At 37.2% G+C, this 14,430-nt stretch overlaps 1 protein-coding gene across 1 annotated transcript in view; it reads left to right on the plus strand.

Moving 5' to 3' along the window:
* Positions 1 to 14,430, plus strand: part of mamo (zinc finger protein 628-like) — a 135,171-nt gene that overhangs the window by 96,129 nt on the left and 24,612 nt on the right. The window contains 2 exon segments of the mRNA XM_018462883.1: positions 7,880 to 8,918; positions 9,691 to 9,783. Coding sequence (XP_018318385.1) covers positions 7,880 to 8,918; positions 9,691 to 9,783 — 1,132 coding nt within the window.

Consider the following 14,430-nt stretch of genomic DNA (forward strand, 5'->3'; position numbering starts at 1 on the left):
TTTTTCTTCGGCGTAAATTCGCAAGAAGTCTCTGAGAGTATTTCCCAAGACTACTCTCCAGCAGCAGTTAATCGCGATAACCCGTATGTGCTTTCTAATAATCGAATAATTGCACGAGTTAATTACTTTTATTTTAAGACACCAGTACTTACAAGGGGGTGAGTAAATGAGGAGTGTAGAGAAGAGAAAATTATTAAATTAACACAAATTATTCTCTCAATTTATTTGTGTAAACCGAACAATTTTTCACAGAATAATATTTAAAAAGCGTAAATTATACTGAAGTTAAAAATTGCTATAAGTAGTTTAGATTCCGTTGTTAACGAAAAGAAACGAAAAAATCCACGAGATTTTAAGTATTGTACCACTTATATATTTTTCGGAAGAAATCCTCAGCTTTAACAGATTTTACTTTATATATAAACAGAAATTTAAGTTGCTTCCTGGTTAGGTGCTACCGACACTGAAATACGCTAGATTGTACAACCTGTAAAAACGCACGCGTCGTTGCATATCGCCGAGAGAAGCACCACCGGTATTGTACTCCCGTAATGACTTGGCAGAATGAAAAAAAGAAAAGAAAAGGAAAAAAAGGAAAAAAATAATTCTCTCACGCTTCTCAGCGTGCGCGCGTGTTCTACCCGTCGTTCGTGCTGTTTGCGGAAAATCTGCGCGTGTCGATCGTGACGCGCATCTGCGAGTCGCGCGTGCGTGCGGCCGCAGCGATACGGAACGCGTGATTTCGTAAGACGCACTTGACGTAAACCAGGGACGGACCTAAAATATTTCTAACTATGTGCCCACACATAATGATTCACATTTCCGATAATATCAATACATATCATTTAATTTTGTTGCGCTTCGTGCGAGACAATATCTTTATTCTCTCGGAAGTATGGATGCACACAATGCTTTATATTTAATATTTCGCAATTAACTAAATCGCCAAAGAGACATGTTTGTATACATTTGTACATCTTTTTCTTAGATCTGTTGATAATATAAATTATGCCAATATATTATATATATATATAGCTAATATTCTATAAAATCATTATGTGTTTTTATTTTCTTTATTTTTCAATAATAAAAACATAAAAGTTTAATTACCTCAAAATTAAAGACATTACTTACGTAATACGACATTACTTTGCTTTCTTAGTTATGTTATGTATAAGATATGCGGTAAACAATTTATGAAAGATAATGTTCTTTTTCCATTAAAAATTAATATAATCATAATTATTTCTATGAAATTTGATTTGACGTTATATTTTTCACAACTTTTAACAGTTTTAACATTGAACATTTTGCATTTTATATTCTGAAAGAATATATAAAGATTTTACACCAGTTTGATAGCAGCAAAATCTCCACTTAAGATTACCTGAAAAGTAAAATATCCATTATCGAAACGTTTATGTAAAACCTCATAATCAGAACGCGAAAAGTATCTTTTGTTGGGAGAAACATTTTTACTTTTTTTTTTGTATGGAACATTGTTCGGATGCATTGAACGTGTGTATTACCGAACGCATACAATCACAATAGTTTATTATGAAACTTTGCGAAACATGTCAGACGATAGAAGAAAATTCGCAAAATGAGCCGCATTCGTTCCTCCCACTCGAGAGGGTTTATAAGCCGACCGATATCTCGGCGTTCGCCAGCGTTATCCGTCCCACGCTCTCGCGCACATACGTATTCGCGAACGCGTATCAATTAACGCTCCACGACGAATCGTGCGTACGACGTGCGCAATCGCGGACAGCTCTCGACTATGTATACGCACGTATGAACACGCGCGCGCGTCACCCACGCGCTTGCACACACGCGCGCGTTAACGCATGGCCGCGAATTTTTGCCGCACCGCCGCCGCTAGCATCGGCTAATTTTACCACGCGGATCGCGCATGCAAGAGGAACGCTGTAATCTCGCAATTTATGTGGCGAAAATGGACCTCCTATCGGTTCCATCAATTTCTCCCGTTGCGATCTTGCAATTCCTTCCAAAGTTTTCTGTAAAGATCTTTTACGTGTAAAAATTAGAAGATAGATTATTTGGAATTTTCTAAATTTGATTGAAGTGAAAATTGTTGACTTAGAATTATATACAGAGTAATTGAGAATGTAAATGAGTGAGAATACATGGTAAAAATATAATTTTCATTTCTTTTTAATATCTACAATTCTAAAGTACGTTCTTTTATATAAAGGATAGTAATAAATATAGATAATTGTATTAATTAACATTAAAATTTGATATATGCAAATCTAATTTAAAAACTTGGCATTTTAAAACGGTATTTTCATTGTAAACAAGAAATTATGAAACGAGGCAGCCAACAAGGAGATATATATTATTCGATACCTTGCCAAGTTTAAGATTGAGAAAAATTATTTATGTCAAAGTATAATCGCAAAGGTAATATAAATTACAGTTAAATTTATCGGTAATATAAATTGCAATTAAATTGCTATTTTATTTTTTTGTATTATTAATTTTATTATTTTAATATTGATTTTAGGTTTGACCACAAATCTGATTAAATTTGATACTCGTAATGTAAAAATATAATTTGATAAATTGCTTTTGTAATTAAAAGTATAATTTCATATAAAAATTATTATTTTCTAATCCTGCAAGATATATTTGCGCAAATTTTATTTGTTAAAAAATCAGATAATCCTATCTTTTCGCCGAATCAGTGTAAAATTCAATTTTATGCAATGTGCCGAGACAATGCGATAAGACCTGCATAATTCTAATGTCGCTCTATGTCCATTTCAAAGACAAATTTACATTGGAATTACGCGAATAAAAACACGAATGATCATTCGCGATGTTCTCGCGTCGCGAACTACGCGTGTATTATTGTTCGTAAACGGATTGACCCAAAGAAAACCTCTGAAATGACATAAATAACGGCGGCGTGTGGGCTGTATTGACTTACGTAACAATACGCGCTGCCGCGGCTGCCGCGAACCTCCGCAGAAAAATCACGCAGGAAAATTAAGTACACGCAGCACAGAAAGGAAACAATCACGCCTATAGCACAATTGTTAAAAATCTAGAAATCGCTTGGGAACCGGAGAAAGTCGAGAAATGTTCTAATCTGTCTACGTCATAATTTAATAGGATGTCAGTCGCATGGTTATCAGTGAATTTTTTAATGAAATTTGCAGATAGAAAAATATCATATGCGAATGACTTGTGACATTTTGTGTATCTTTCTGTACAGTTTATCTAAAACTCTCTTTCTAAAACTGAAAATAATCTTTAATAACTTTACTTTAAATGATGTAATATATGAATTTGTATCTTTTTTTAACTATTTTAAAACGCACGTTTATAAACTAATCGTTAAAGAAACAACTTGAAAAACTTAATGAAATATTTAGATTCTTTAACAACAAAAGAAACTTTCAATAGCCGTCCGATATGAACGTCGACATCGGTGACGAAACGGTTGCCACTGGCAGGGCGCTGAGTGTCTGACAGATAAACATCGTCATATATCTTTATATCTTGATTTCGATTTTTATATTGATAATGTATAATACAATTATAAATATAAAAAGGTTATCAGATAAAAAGGATTCTTTTGCGACAAGTCATCGAACTGTTTCGCTAAAGTGCTTCGTGATTTGTATCTGTCAATTACTTCCGATCAATCAAATTCTCAAATGTACAATATACGAAAGTAATATGTGTTAGAAGATAAATAGATTGAAATATTTTGTTGTACATATACTGAAAGTTTTAATAGTAGCGCACGAAGTTTTATCGAGGTTCTCATATAGGTATGATTGCAAATATCAAGAGAGTTGAATAAAAAGATTATTTTCCAACTCCAACTCTAATAAAATAAAAATAAGATGTCCTCATTTTCTGGGAACAATCTCTAGATTTTTATTTGTGCTATAGTAATTTAAAGAATAGAAAACACATTGAACACATTTTTACCCTCCGTAATCTGGGTCTTTTTTGGTACAAGCGAAATTTCACTTTTAAATACCTCCTCATTTTTGTTTCAAATTTCAATTTTTATTAAATAAAGATTTTAATGTTTAAGTTAAAAAACTAAAGACGAAAAGTAATTTTGAATTTTTTAATATTTTTTTTAAAGCCTAGAACAATAAAAAAATTTAGGTTAGACAAAAGAATCATCTAGATGGAGGACGGAGGGATTAAAAATATGATTGTAGACGGAGGATTAATAGTAAATTTCGATTTATTTATAGTACAGCTTATCAAGTAGAATAAAACAATATACAAAATAACATTAGTTTTACATATGAATTACCTTTATTTAAAAAAAGTAAAAACCTGACTCCGGATTCAGTAAAAAAATCTGGTAACTCTAAATTACATATACTGAAACTAATAGAATAAAGTAGAATAATAATAGAAACAATGACGATAAATAAGGATATAAATAAATGATAAAAAAATAGTAGAAAGTGAGTTTAACAATTTAATTTTTTAAGGCCCGCAGCTTTCTAACAAAATAATTTATGGAAGATCTTGCTTTCTAAGGACTTTTTGGGTAACTGAATTCGATTCTGATCTCGAAATACTAAATTTAAATTTCCAAAAAATAATTTGATTATCATGTGTAACTCGGTTTTAGAAGATTCTTGACACTCTGAGTTCGAATTAGCCTGAAAATATCAAATTTCAAAAGTAGTAACCTCTATGAAGGAGAAGCTAGTGTCAGAGAGCTCATAATCATAGTTTGAAAGTCAGTTTGAAAAGCAGTACTAACTGTTTCCGTAACACTGATGAGCTTCAAATAAAGCGAAACTGGAAACTTGATGTTATATATACACTTCACAGTTAAAAACTCCCTAAAAGCAAGTTTTATGATAATCAAATTATTTCTTTGAAATTCTGTCCGCCATATCGAATTTATCATTTTGAATATTTTATTTTTGATCCTAATTTGAATAAAGCGTTATCAAATTATCCCATAAACCAAGTTTCATAAAAATCGGGAGCGAACAGTTTATAAAATAAAAGGCTTTTGACCCCAAATGGAATCTCCGGTTCATAAAAGAGTTAAATGAAAATAAACACCTGACGACGTACTTCGGATTATGCGCCACGGTTGCACTCCGTTCACTCCGCGAGCACGTCCATAGATATGTACATCCACTTTGGGTTCTTAACTTTCGCTATTAAGCGATTTCGCTGTAACCGGTACTTGTGAGTAAAGTTTGTAAAGCGCGGCGAGGGAGAACCCGCCAGACTGCGGTGTTTATTGCGCGGAAAAAGAGCGGGAAGCTGCAACAACGTTTCATGGCATGCGCGTTCACATCTTCACTGAATTAAATCAACCGATTTCTGTATTCGCAAATGAATAAACTGCCTGCGTGCGCGAGTGATACAAAGCTTGTTTTTTTCTCTTTTTATATATATATATATATTTAATGCGGCAATATATCCTGTGATCGATGCGCAACGTGTTTTATGCTCGGCATTTACACGCTCGAGAACAGCTATATCGGATGTAACCGCGTGACGCGTGATTATTACAGGAAAGTGTGTTAACTGCAGGCTTAGGCTCGGCAAAAAAAAATGATTTAACATTGTTCCCTTGTTTTTGTAATATACACATAATCTTGATAATAATACTTCGTTCCAAACAGAAATTGCGAATATTATTCCCATACGTTTAATGTTATTATTATTTGCATTACTATAAATTACATAAATTGTTATTACGTGTGTTATATATTCATTCCTGTATATTTACATTAAATTATTATTACAGATTTATATTATAAATAGTAATTATGGATTTTGCAATTTATAAACATCGTGGATGTTATTTCAAACTCGTCGCAAATAAATTCATCTCACGGGGCTGATATGAAATATGAATAGAAAGCGTTAAGCTCGTAAACACATCAATCGATATTTCCTGACAAGACCGTCGTTACATCTTTAATGAAAATGACTTGATGCAAGTTGGCAAATAGAGTTTATCGCTTAACGGACCTCTAGCACTTCCGGCGAAAAAAAGTTTCGAAGGTTCCGGTAACAACCGACGTTATAGCCGTAAAACGATGAAATCAATGCGTAACGACCATGCCGACGCTATATTTAGCCGGCGAGAGTACAGGTAATTCCTATAACCGTCCCGGCGCATTGACAGGTGCAATTTATCTGAAGCCTGAATGCGCGCTGTGCGCGAGCCTCTGTTTTAAAACGCTCGAAAACTGATTATTCGCGCTTCGACATCGCTTCCCTCCAATTCGCGATACAGTAACCTCGCGCAGACTGCAACGTAATTGGCTGAACGATATAAAGCGGCGTCAAAGTATAAAGAATCGAGATATCCGCTTGATCTCCCAGTTGTCGATTTTCCACCATTCGGAATATTCAGTCTTCTCATCTTTATATAATAAATAAATCAGTATAATTTTTCCCCTTTTAACTCAGTCTCAAATGATAATTTTACAAAGGAATGCTCAACTTTTAGATTTAAACCGGTTACTAAAAGGTTTCATTGCCTGAAATTTCATTATCGAACAATTAATTTATATCAAGCTTTGTATTCTTAATTGTTTGAAACACATAAACCAGCTCTGCCTCGATAAGATTTCACTGAAGAAGTTAAGGCTTACAACTAGAATTTTCTTGAAATAATCAGAGTTTCGGAGCACCATATATATGACGGAGATTCTGTCATGCATCGCCGTAATATCGCGAGAGCCAAACGAATCACGCGAGTATCGTGCGGCGGTACGTACACGCCATCGCGCATATATTCGCGGATATATCACGCAAATTCACGTTTACGTGAATAACGCTTCGACATAATTATGTGTATGCGTGTCGCTCCCCGGGCTGCGCACATATTCGCGACACGTGCGTGCGCGCTGTTTCACGCATTAGGTAGCAGCAATAAATAAAGTCGAACGCGGGAGAAGGAATAATAAAAGATAAGCCCTTATCGGTCAGCTGATATCGGTCGTACATCTCCGGATGTGTTTGGATGCATCGATAACGAGCGTGCTTATGCATTCGCAAAAGTATGTTGGTGTGACGCACGTGCGTCAATATGCTGCAAAACACGTTCTTTAAATTATACACTGCGATTACGTGTTAAAGAATCGCATTATTCACGTCGTTCGCACGCACCTTTCATCGAGTCGTCAAATGTAAAATATTTCGCATGACGATTATTCCTTACGGATAATCGAAATTATCTGTCCTCAGAAAGAAAGGTGACATGAATATCGAGACATGAATATTTTTTATTGTGATCAAAACAGATGTTTAATTTGAGAGCCTTACAGAATTTTACATAAATAAAACTTTAGTTTTTATTACAATTTTTTATTTAGCATAATTTTTTAATAGGCTTTAATAAAAGTCTATTTAAAAAGATTGCAATAATTGACTTCTGATAATTATCAAGATTGACAAAATTTAAAAACTTCAAAAAATATAACATTAATTTTCTTAGAAAAAAAGGTAGAGACAATTATTTTACTGTCCTGCGCGGAATATCTCGTTCTGTTATGTACAGTATGCGCCAAAAAAAATGCGACTCTCACAACTAGCACTTCAGTTGTCGATTTAGTTAAATAAAGCGAATGGACGAGGACAAATTTGATTATAACACAAATAACACATTATAACACAAATATATAAAAAATGACGGTTCGATTGTGCAGCAGATGACGTTACTGTGTCACACTCAGCGACTCAGCAAACATAATGGTGGTTAAAAAAGAGTCACATTTTTTTTGGCGCATACTGTAAAAGCAGTTAGAAAAGTCGTGATACCTGGGCCACGTAACGCGGTACATTGTTAAAAAATCCTACTGGTCACGAGCATTGGAGGGTACAAGTCTTTCTTATATAGCAGGGTTGCGGGGTGCAGTTCAGACATGGGAAGTGAGCATTACTGCCTGAGGTGGAACAATCATCAGAGCAACTTGCTGGGTGTGTTCAGTCAACTGCTGGAGTCGGAGTCGCTGGTGGACGTGACACTGGCGTGCACGGAGGGACCGTCGATACGCGCACACAAGGTAGTCCTCTCCGCGTGCTCCAGTTACTTCCAGGCCCTGTTCCTCGACCACCCGAACCGTCACCCCATCGTTATCCTAAAGGACGTACGTTTCGCCGAGCTACGTACCCTCGTCGACTTCATGTACAAAGGCGAGGTAAACGTCGAGTACTGCCAGCTATCGGCCCTCCTCAAGACAGCGGAGAGCCTCAAGGTTAAGGGTCTAGCGGACATGACGAACATCAACGCAGCGGTAGCATCCAGGGAAGAACAGCAACAACAGCAACAACAACAGCAGCAGCAACAGCAGCAGCAGCAACAACATACGAGCACCTCCGACACGTCGCGAGAGCATCATCGAGAACGAGAACGAGAACGAGAACGAGAACGAGAACGAGAACGAGAACGAGATCGAGACCGAGAGAGTATAAAAGAGACGAGTGGCAAGGAGAGAGAACGAGAGTCGAACGTCACCACTGGAGTGTCGGTCGGTGCCAAGGAATGCGAGCAGCAGCAGCAACAGCAACAACAGCAACAGCAGCAATCCAGCAGCATCGTGCAGAACACCCCTAGCGAAACCACGGAGGCGGTGGACATGACGGATTGTCCGCCGTCGCCCACGGGGCCCGGTAGCCCGTGCCCGGGACCGTTGGCCCTTGACCGACCCAGGAGGGACTCCGAAGACGCGGCCAGCCTCGAAGAAACGAGGGCCGGCTCTCTCAGCCCGATCTCGGTGCACAGCGGACCATCCGACATGAGCCTCAGCAACAACACCGGCGGCGCACCCAGTGGCGTGCTGCCGTTGAATCTACCGCAGAGCCGGCTTCCATCCCCGCACAGTACCGAGCCCCTCGCCGGCCCGTCGGGCTTACCCCCGGTTCAACAAGTTCCGCTAGTAAGTAGCAATAAGATTAATCTTTGAAAGGAAATTCCGTCCTAATCCGGACAAGTAGGATTCAAATTGAACTCGGAAGCAATCTTGGCTGGCGTAATATTTACTCTTGATATCTAGCAAGAAGAGAGAGTGGAACTTAAAAAGTAATCAAATCGTTCATTATATTGAATGGTTATATATTAATTTAAATGTTACATATTTGCGTAAAAACTTTAATATGTCTGCATATCTATGTTGAATCCCACTTACTCAGATGTATTAGAAAAGAATTTGTTTAACTTCGAGTATCGATAAAATGCCAATCAACTATTATGTCGATATAATTGAACTTAAAATTTAAATCGACCGAAAAATCTATTGGATATTTACGTTGGGGACTATGAAATGTATTTAAAAAAAATATTGATATATCTCATATTGTAATATAGACATGAATTCGATAGAACTTTATCGTTATAATGGTTTTCTTCTACATTTACGAAGCTTAAATTTTTCTACATACAAATAATGTTATTATGGAAGCTTTTATACTTGAATCAACTTATTCATTTATCAGTTTTATCCTGCAACAGCGAGATATCTCTGTTCACGTTTAATATTCTTGAACTGATGACCAATGTCGCAATTATTTTATAAAAAAAAGAAAACCAATGATAATTTCGATACTAACCATCGATATTGCCGTTTGACATATTTATATTGCGATCTCAATATCATTTGTTTATTGTATATTTATTACTTGGATATAAACTGGATGCACTTTCCATTGCAGTCCTTGAAAAAAGAAATAGACTGGGAAAGGTCGACCGAGGAGCGCAGCGCGAGCAGCGAGATATCCGCAGACTACAGACTCCCGCCAGATCCGGTAAGTGGCCCTTTTTCCGGCGAGCTATATATATACATATATATATTTCCAATTTATTATTAACTACTTTTTATTCTCGTATCCTCTCTTTGCTCTGCATTTCTATATACATATATATATATACATATATTATATATTGATAAACGTCTCGCTCATTCGCAATCGTCGGCAGGAGCTGCGCGTTGCGGATGAGACGACGATCCACTGCGCCAAGTCCCTTCAAGTTGCAACTGCAATTACGCGTTGCAATGCATTATGCTACATCATTATTATGACCGAATCACGACGGATCATTCGTGACGTGCTACCCGGTATGACGACAGACGCGACTTTCAAGTATCGTCGATGCATATAAACGTATTATGCTTTACCCGAAAGTCCGACGGTGCAAATTGCATACGCACGTACACGCGCGCATGCACGCGTGTATGTGTATGTGCGTCGAATTCACTTTGCATGTGGGTCTCTTGCATGTGCCCAAGTGCTTTGCTGTTTGCTGCTCTCCCTGCTAATTTGATAGAATTGTCGCGTTATCAACGAAATTGTACCGTAATCGTACGGCATCCCGAAGATCATGACTAATGATCTCAGAGAAAGCAGGATTCTCGTTCGTTCTTGCGCTTTACTTGTAACGATTTTTACCTGCCGAGAGTAACCTTACAGTAACCCACTCCTTACGATCGAGTTCTTTCAACATTTTGATGTGAAATACTTTCTAAAACTCTTCACCAGTTGACACTCTTACCGATTGTTCTCGTTGACGTCAAAACGTCATTTTAAATATATCCTCTACGTAACTTCCTTTCGGTAAATTTTTGTAACTTTTAGCCGTAGTTAGATTCGCGCGACATAATGTCAATATTGTTTTTGATGAACGAAGAAAAGAGAGAAGGATAGTGAAATCACACGAAATTATCGCGGTAAAGATTTTGATATAATAAGATTTGAAGATTTCACAAAGAGAGGGAATGTAAATTAAACTTGTGACAAATGATTTGTTGAATAATTCTTTATAAAAAGTTGAAGATGCTAATCTTATAATCATGGAATATTCATGAAATACGACGCACATATAGACGCAAGTATAATTCTTTATGTACATTTTTTAATTACCAATGTTGCTTAAAAAGAGATTTTTTTCTCTGAAATTTTTGTGGTACATACACTAAAAAATATACTAAATTTTAATATATATTTGTTTGAATAGTAGTAATTGAATATTTACTAAATGTAACATATATTTATTACATACATTTGATACAAGAACTGTTAATTTGATTTTACTATTTAATTATTTGTTTTTATTGAGTAAATATTTATTTATTGTAACTGTTAAGTTGATATTATTGAAAAAAATATGTATTAATATTTAGTAAATTTTATCTCAGTGTACGTCCGTCTTTATATCAAATTTTCATTCGTGTGTGTCATATTTATTTAAAAACCTCATCGAGATGTAATAAATAGGAAAAAACGAGATCGTGCATGTTCATCTACTGTGGCGAATATATTGTCTTCTTTACCGAACTAATCCATCCATTACACCCCTCGTCTTCTCTCTGCTTTCCGATACACAGATGTATACACGCATTCTCTGTCTTTCTCTCTGTCTCTCGTCTCTACTCCGAAGTCCAGTTTCTCGTCTTTATCTACTTTAGTCGTTGTCCCGGTTTCTAAATGTGGCTACAGAGAGACGTGAACTTTATTAGACCATAGCGAATTATACTTAATTTACCTCCTTATAAATACAATTTTAGAATGATGCTCGAAACATTGATAAAACATTGAAACAACAGGCTAGATTATATGCAAAATTTCTATTCAGTTAGAGAATACGAAACTTTCATTTTCAGTTTCACAACTCTGTATCTTCCACTACCTCACGACCCTTCTCTACCCCTTCAGCATTCTTTTGCTTGCTACGCGTGCAGCTCGCGCCAAGAGTGTACCACTCGATCGTAAAAGCTCGGCCCCTCTTCCGTCTGTGAACTCCATCTCCACGTACTTTGAGGGAACTGAAAAAGTGCGCTCAAAGTCTGTCATGAAAGATATAGAGAGAGAAAGAGAGAAAGAGAGCGAGAGAGAAAGAAAGAGAGAGAGAGAGAAAGAGAGAAAGACAAAAAAATTGACAAACAAAAGAGACTACGAAAAGCCAAATGAATCCTCTCCCGTCCTGCCAGCCTGTCTTGCTAGCTCACTGTCAAGAAGTTGACCTTCGTTTTTGGCCATGATTGTTTTTTTACTACATTTATATATATATATACATAAATATATATACATATATATATACACATACGTTATGTATACATCGCATATCGTTTGTACACTGTGATATAAATATCTATATATATTTACATATATATTTTTGCACTATATATATATATTTATATATATTTATACGTATATTTATATATATATATACATATATTGGCAGATTGTTGACATATTCATTATATCATTTGTTACTTTGTAATATCTGTATTTCAATTTGTCGTTTTGGTTGAGTGCAATGCCTTTTGCTACGGCGAATAAATTTTGCGGCGCGGCATATACGCTGCGAGTACGATAAAAGGGAGGAGGGATGAGAAGGGCGGGTTGAGAACGAGGCTGTGGGGATTGTCATGGGCCCGTATACATATATATCTGTTGCTATATTATATCTACGTATATATATTTATCTATTTATTTATATGTATGCAAGATGTCTCCCTCGAAACTATTACCGTTCGTTTTGTTTATAGATTTTTGATCAATTTGGAGTCGATCTTTTCTTAAAATTAATTTTATGTCACGTCTCATTTAGTAAGTTTAGTATAATTAGTTTTAAATATTTTTGTAAGCTAGCCTCATAATCAAATTGTAGCACAGTTTATTTGAAATTAATTAACGAATCATCTTTCGCTACTTATTTTCCGAGATTTACTTTATCATAAATTATTCGCTTTTGTTTAAAACAATTACATGAATAATCAAAACGATTTATCTACTTGTTTTATTACTATTTCTATTTACACCTCCGAATTGATCAAAAAATTCATATGTAGAAGGAATGGCGATAACTCGAGGACATCTTGTATACATATATATATTTATACATCGTAACACACTCAAATAGTTTGTCATACATGTGCCTGGGGTGCGCGGCGCGCCAAACAAAAATGAGCGTCAACTTCTTGTGAATACCGTCTTGTGTGCTACCGAGAAGCGTCAACTTCTCGCCACGCCGGAGACACTTTCTCCTCCGAATGAATGGAATTTATGAATTAGAACACTGAAGGAAAGAAAGAGAGAGAGAGAGAGAATAGAGAGACAGAGAGAAAGAGAGAGAGAGGACCTCTTTTAGTCGCAACACGTGCTTATAGTAGTGTCAAAAGAACGAGCTTGCCTGTACTTTCTTTATTTCTTTTTTTTTTTATCGAAAACTTAGATGCATTAGAAAGAATTAGTCGTCAAAGGGAGATAGAAAGAAGGGAGCACGATACGAAGGTTATCCAATAAGATTTTTTTTCTTGTTCGTTCAAGATAACCGTGGCGCTTGTCCGTTTCTGAAACGACGTGCCACGGTATATATATATATATATATATATATGTTCGTATATATACATATATATACACATACATATATCTATATAATAGACATATATACATATATGTAACATATGTGTGCATCTGTGTATCCTGCAGATCGAATAGTGTCGGAGACGTTTTGTCGCGCGTTATAGTGATATACATGGTAGTATAGTTACTACAGTTAATAATTTATATATATATACATTAACTTACCGTCAGGATTTACGAGACTATGTCAAAAAAATAAAAAAAAAGAAAATAGTGCAGTAACTCGAAGTAGATTAAAGTAAAGAAACAAAGAGAGAGAAAGAAGAGAAAGAGAGAGGAGAGAAAGTTAGAGAGAGAGAGAGAGAGAGAGAGAGAAAGAGAGAGAGAGAAAGAGAGAGAGAGAGAGAGAGAGAGAAAAATTCAGAGAGAAAGAGAGGCGGAGATGAGTCTTTCCCGCGGGGGTATAGAGCGCCGGAGGGAAGACAAGAAGTTGATGTTCTTGTTTGTTTGGTTGCAGGAGTTGATGGGTGTGGATGAGCGGGTGTTTGCGTGCATGTACTGCGGTGCCTCGTTCCTCCACCAGAGCAAGCTGACGCGGCACATCCTCTCGCACAGCCTCGAGTCGCTCAAGTACCGCGAGCAAGCGGCCCACCTGCAGCTGCAGGCTCAGCTGGGCCTCGAACCCGGCATGCACCTGCCGCCGGAGGCCCACTACCCCGCCGCGGGTACGATTGAGCCGATGGACTTCGAACTCGCGGCCCACTCGGACCCGACCTCCGGCGTCGTCCTCTGCAAGTTCTGCGGCAAGTCCTTCCCGGACGTCGGCTCGCTGATTGCCCACCTACCGGCGCATACCGGCGACCGGCCGTTCAAGTGCGAGTTCTGCGGTAAGGCGTTCAAGCTGCGCCACCATATGAAGGACCACTGTCGTGTGCATACCGGCGAACGGCCGTTCCGGTGTACGCTGTGTGGCAAGACCTTTTCGAGGTCGACGATACTCAAGGCCCACGAAAAGACACATTATCCGAAATATGTGCGCAAGTTCCTGTCCCCGAGCCCCGTGGACCCCTCCGAGGAAGAGGCCCCACC

The sequence above is a fragment of the Mycetomoellerius zeteki genome, unplaced genomic scaffold (genome assembly GCF_001594055.1).
Source record: "Mycetomoellerius zeteki isolate Tzet28-1 unplaced genomic scaffold, Tzet1.0 scaffold149, whole genome shotgun sequence".
Classification (NCBI taxonomy): domain Eukaryota; kingdom Metazoa; phylum Arthropoda; class Insecta; order Hymenoptera; family Formicidae; genus Mycetomoellerius; species Mycetomoellerius zeteki.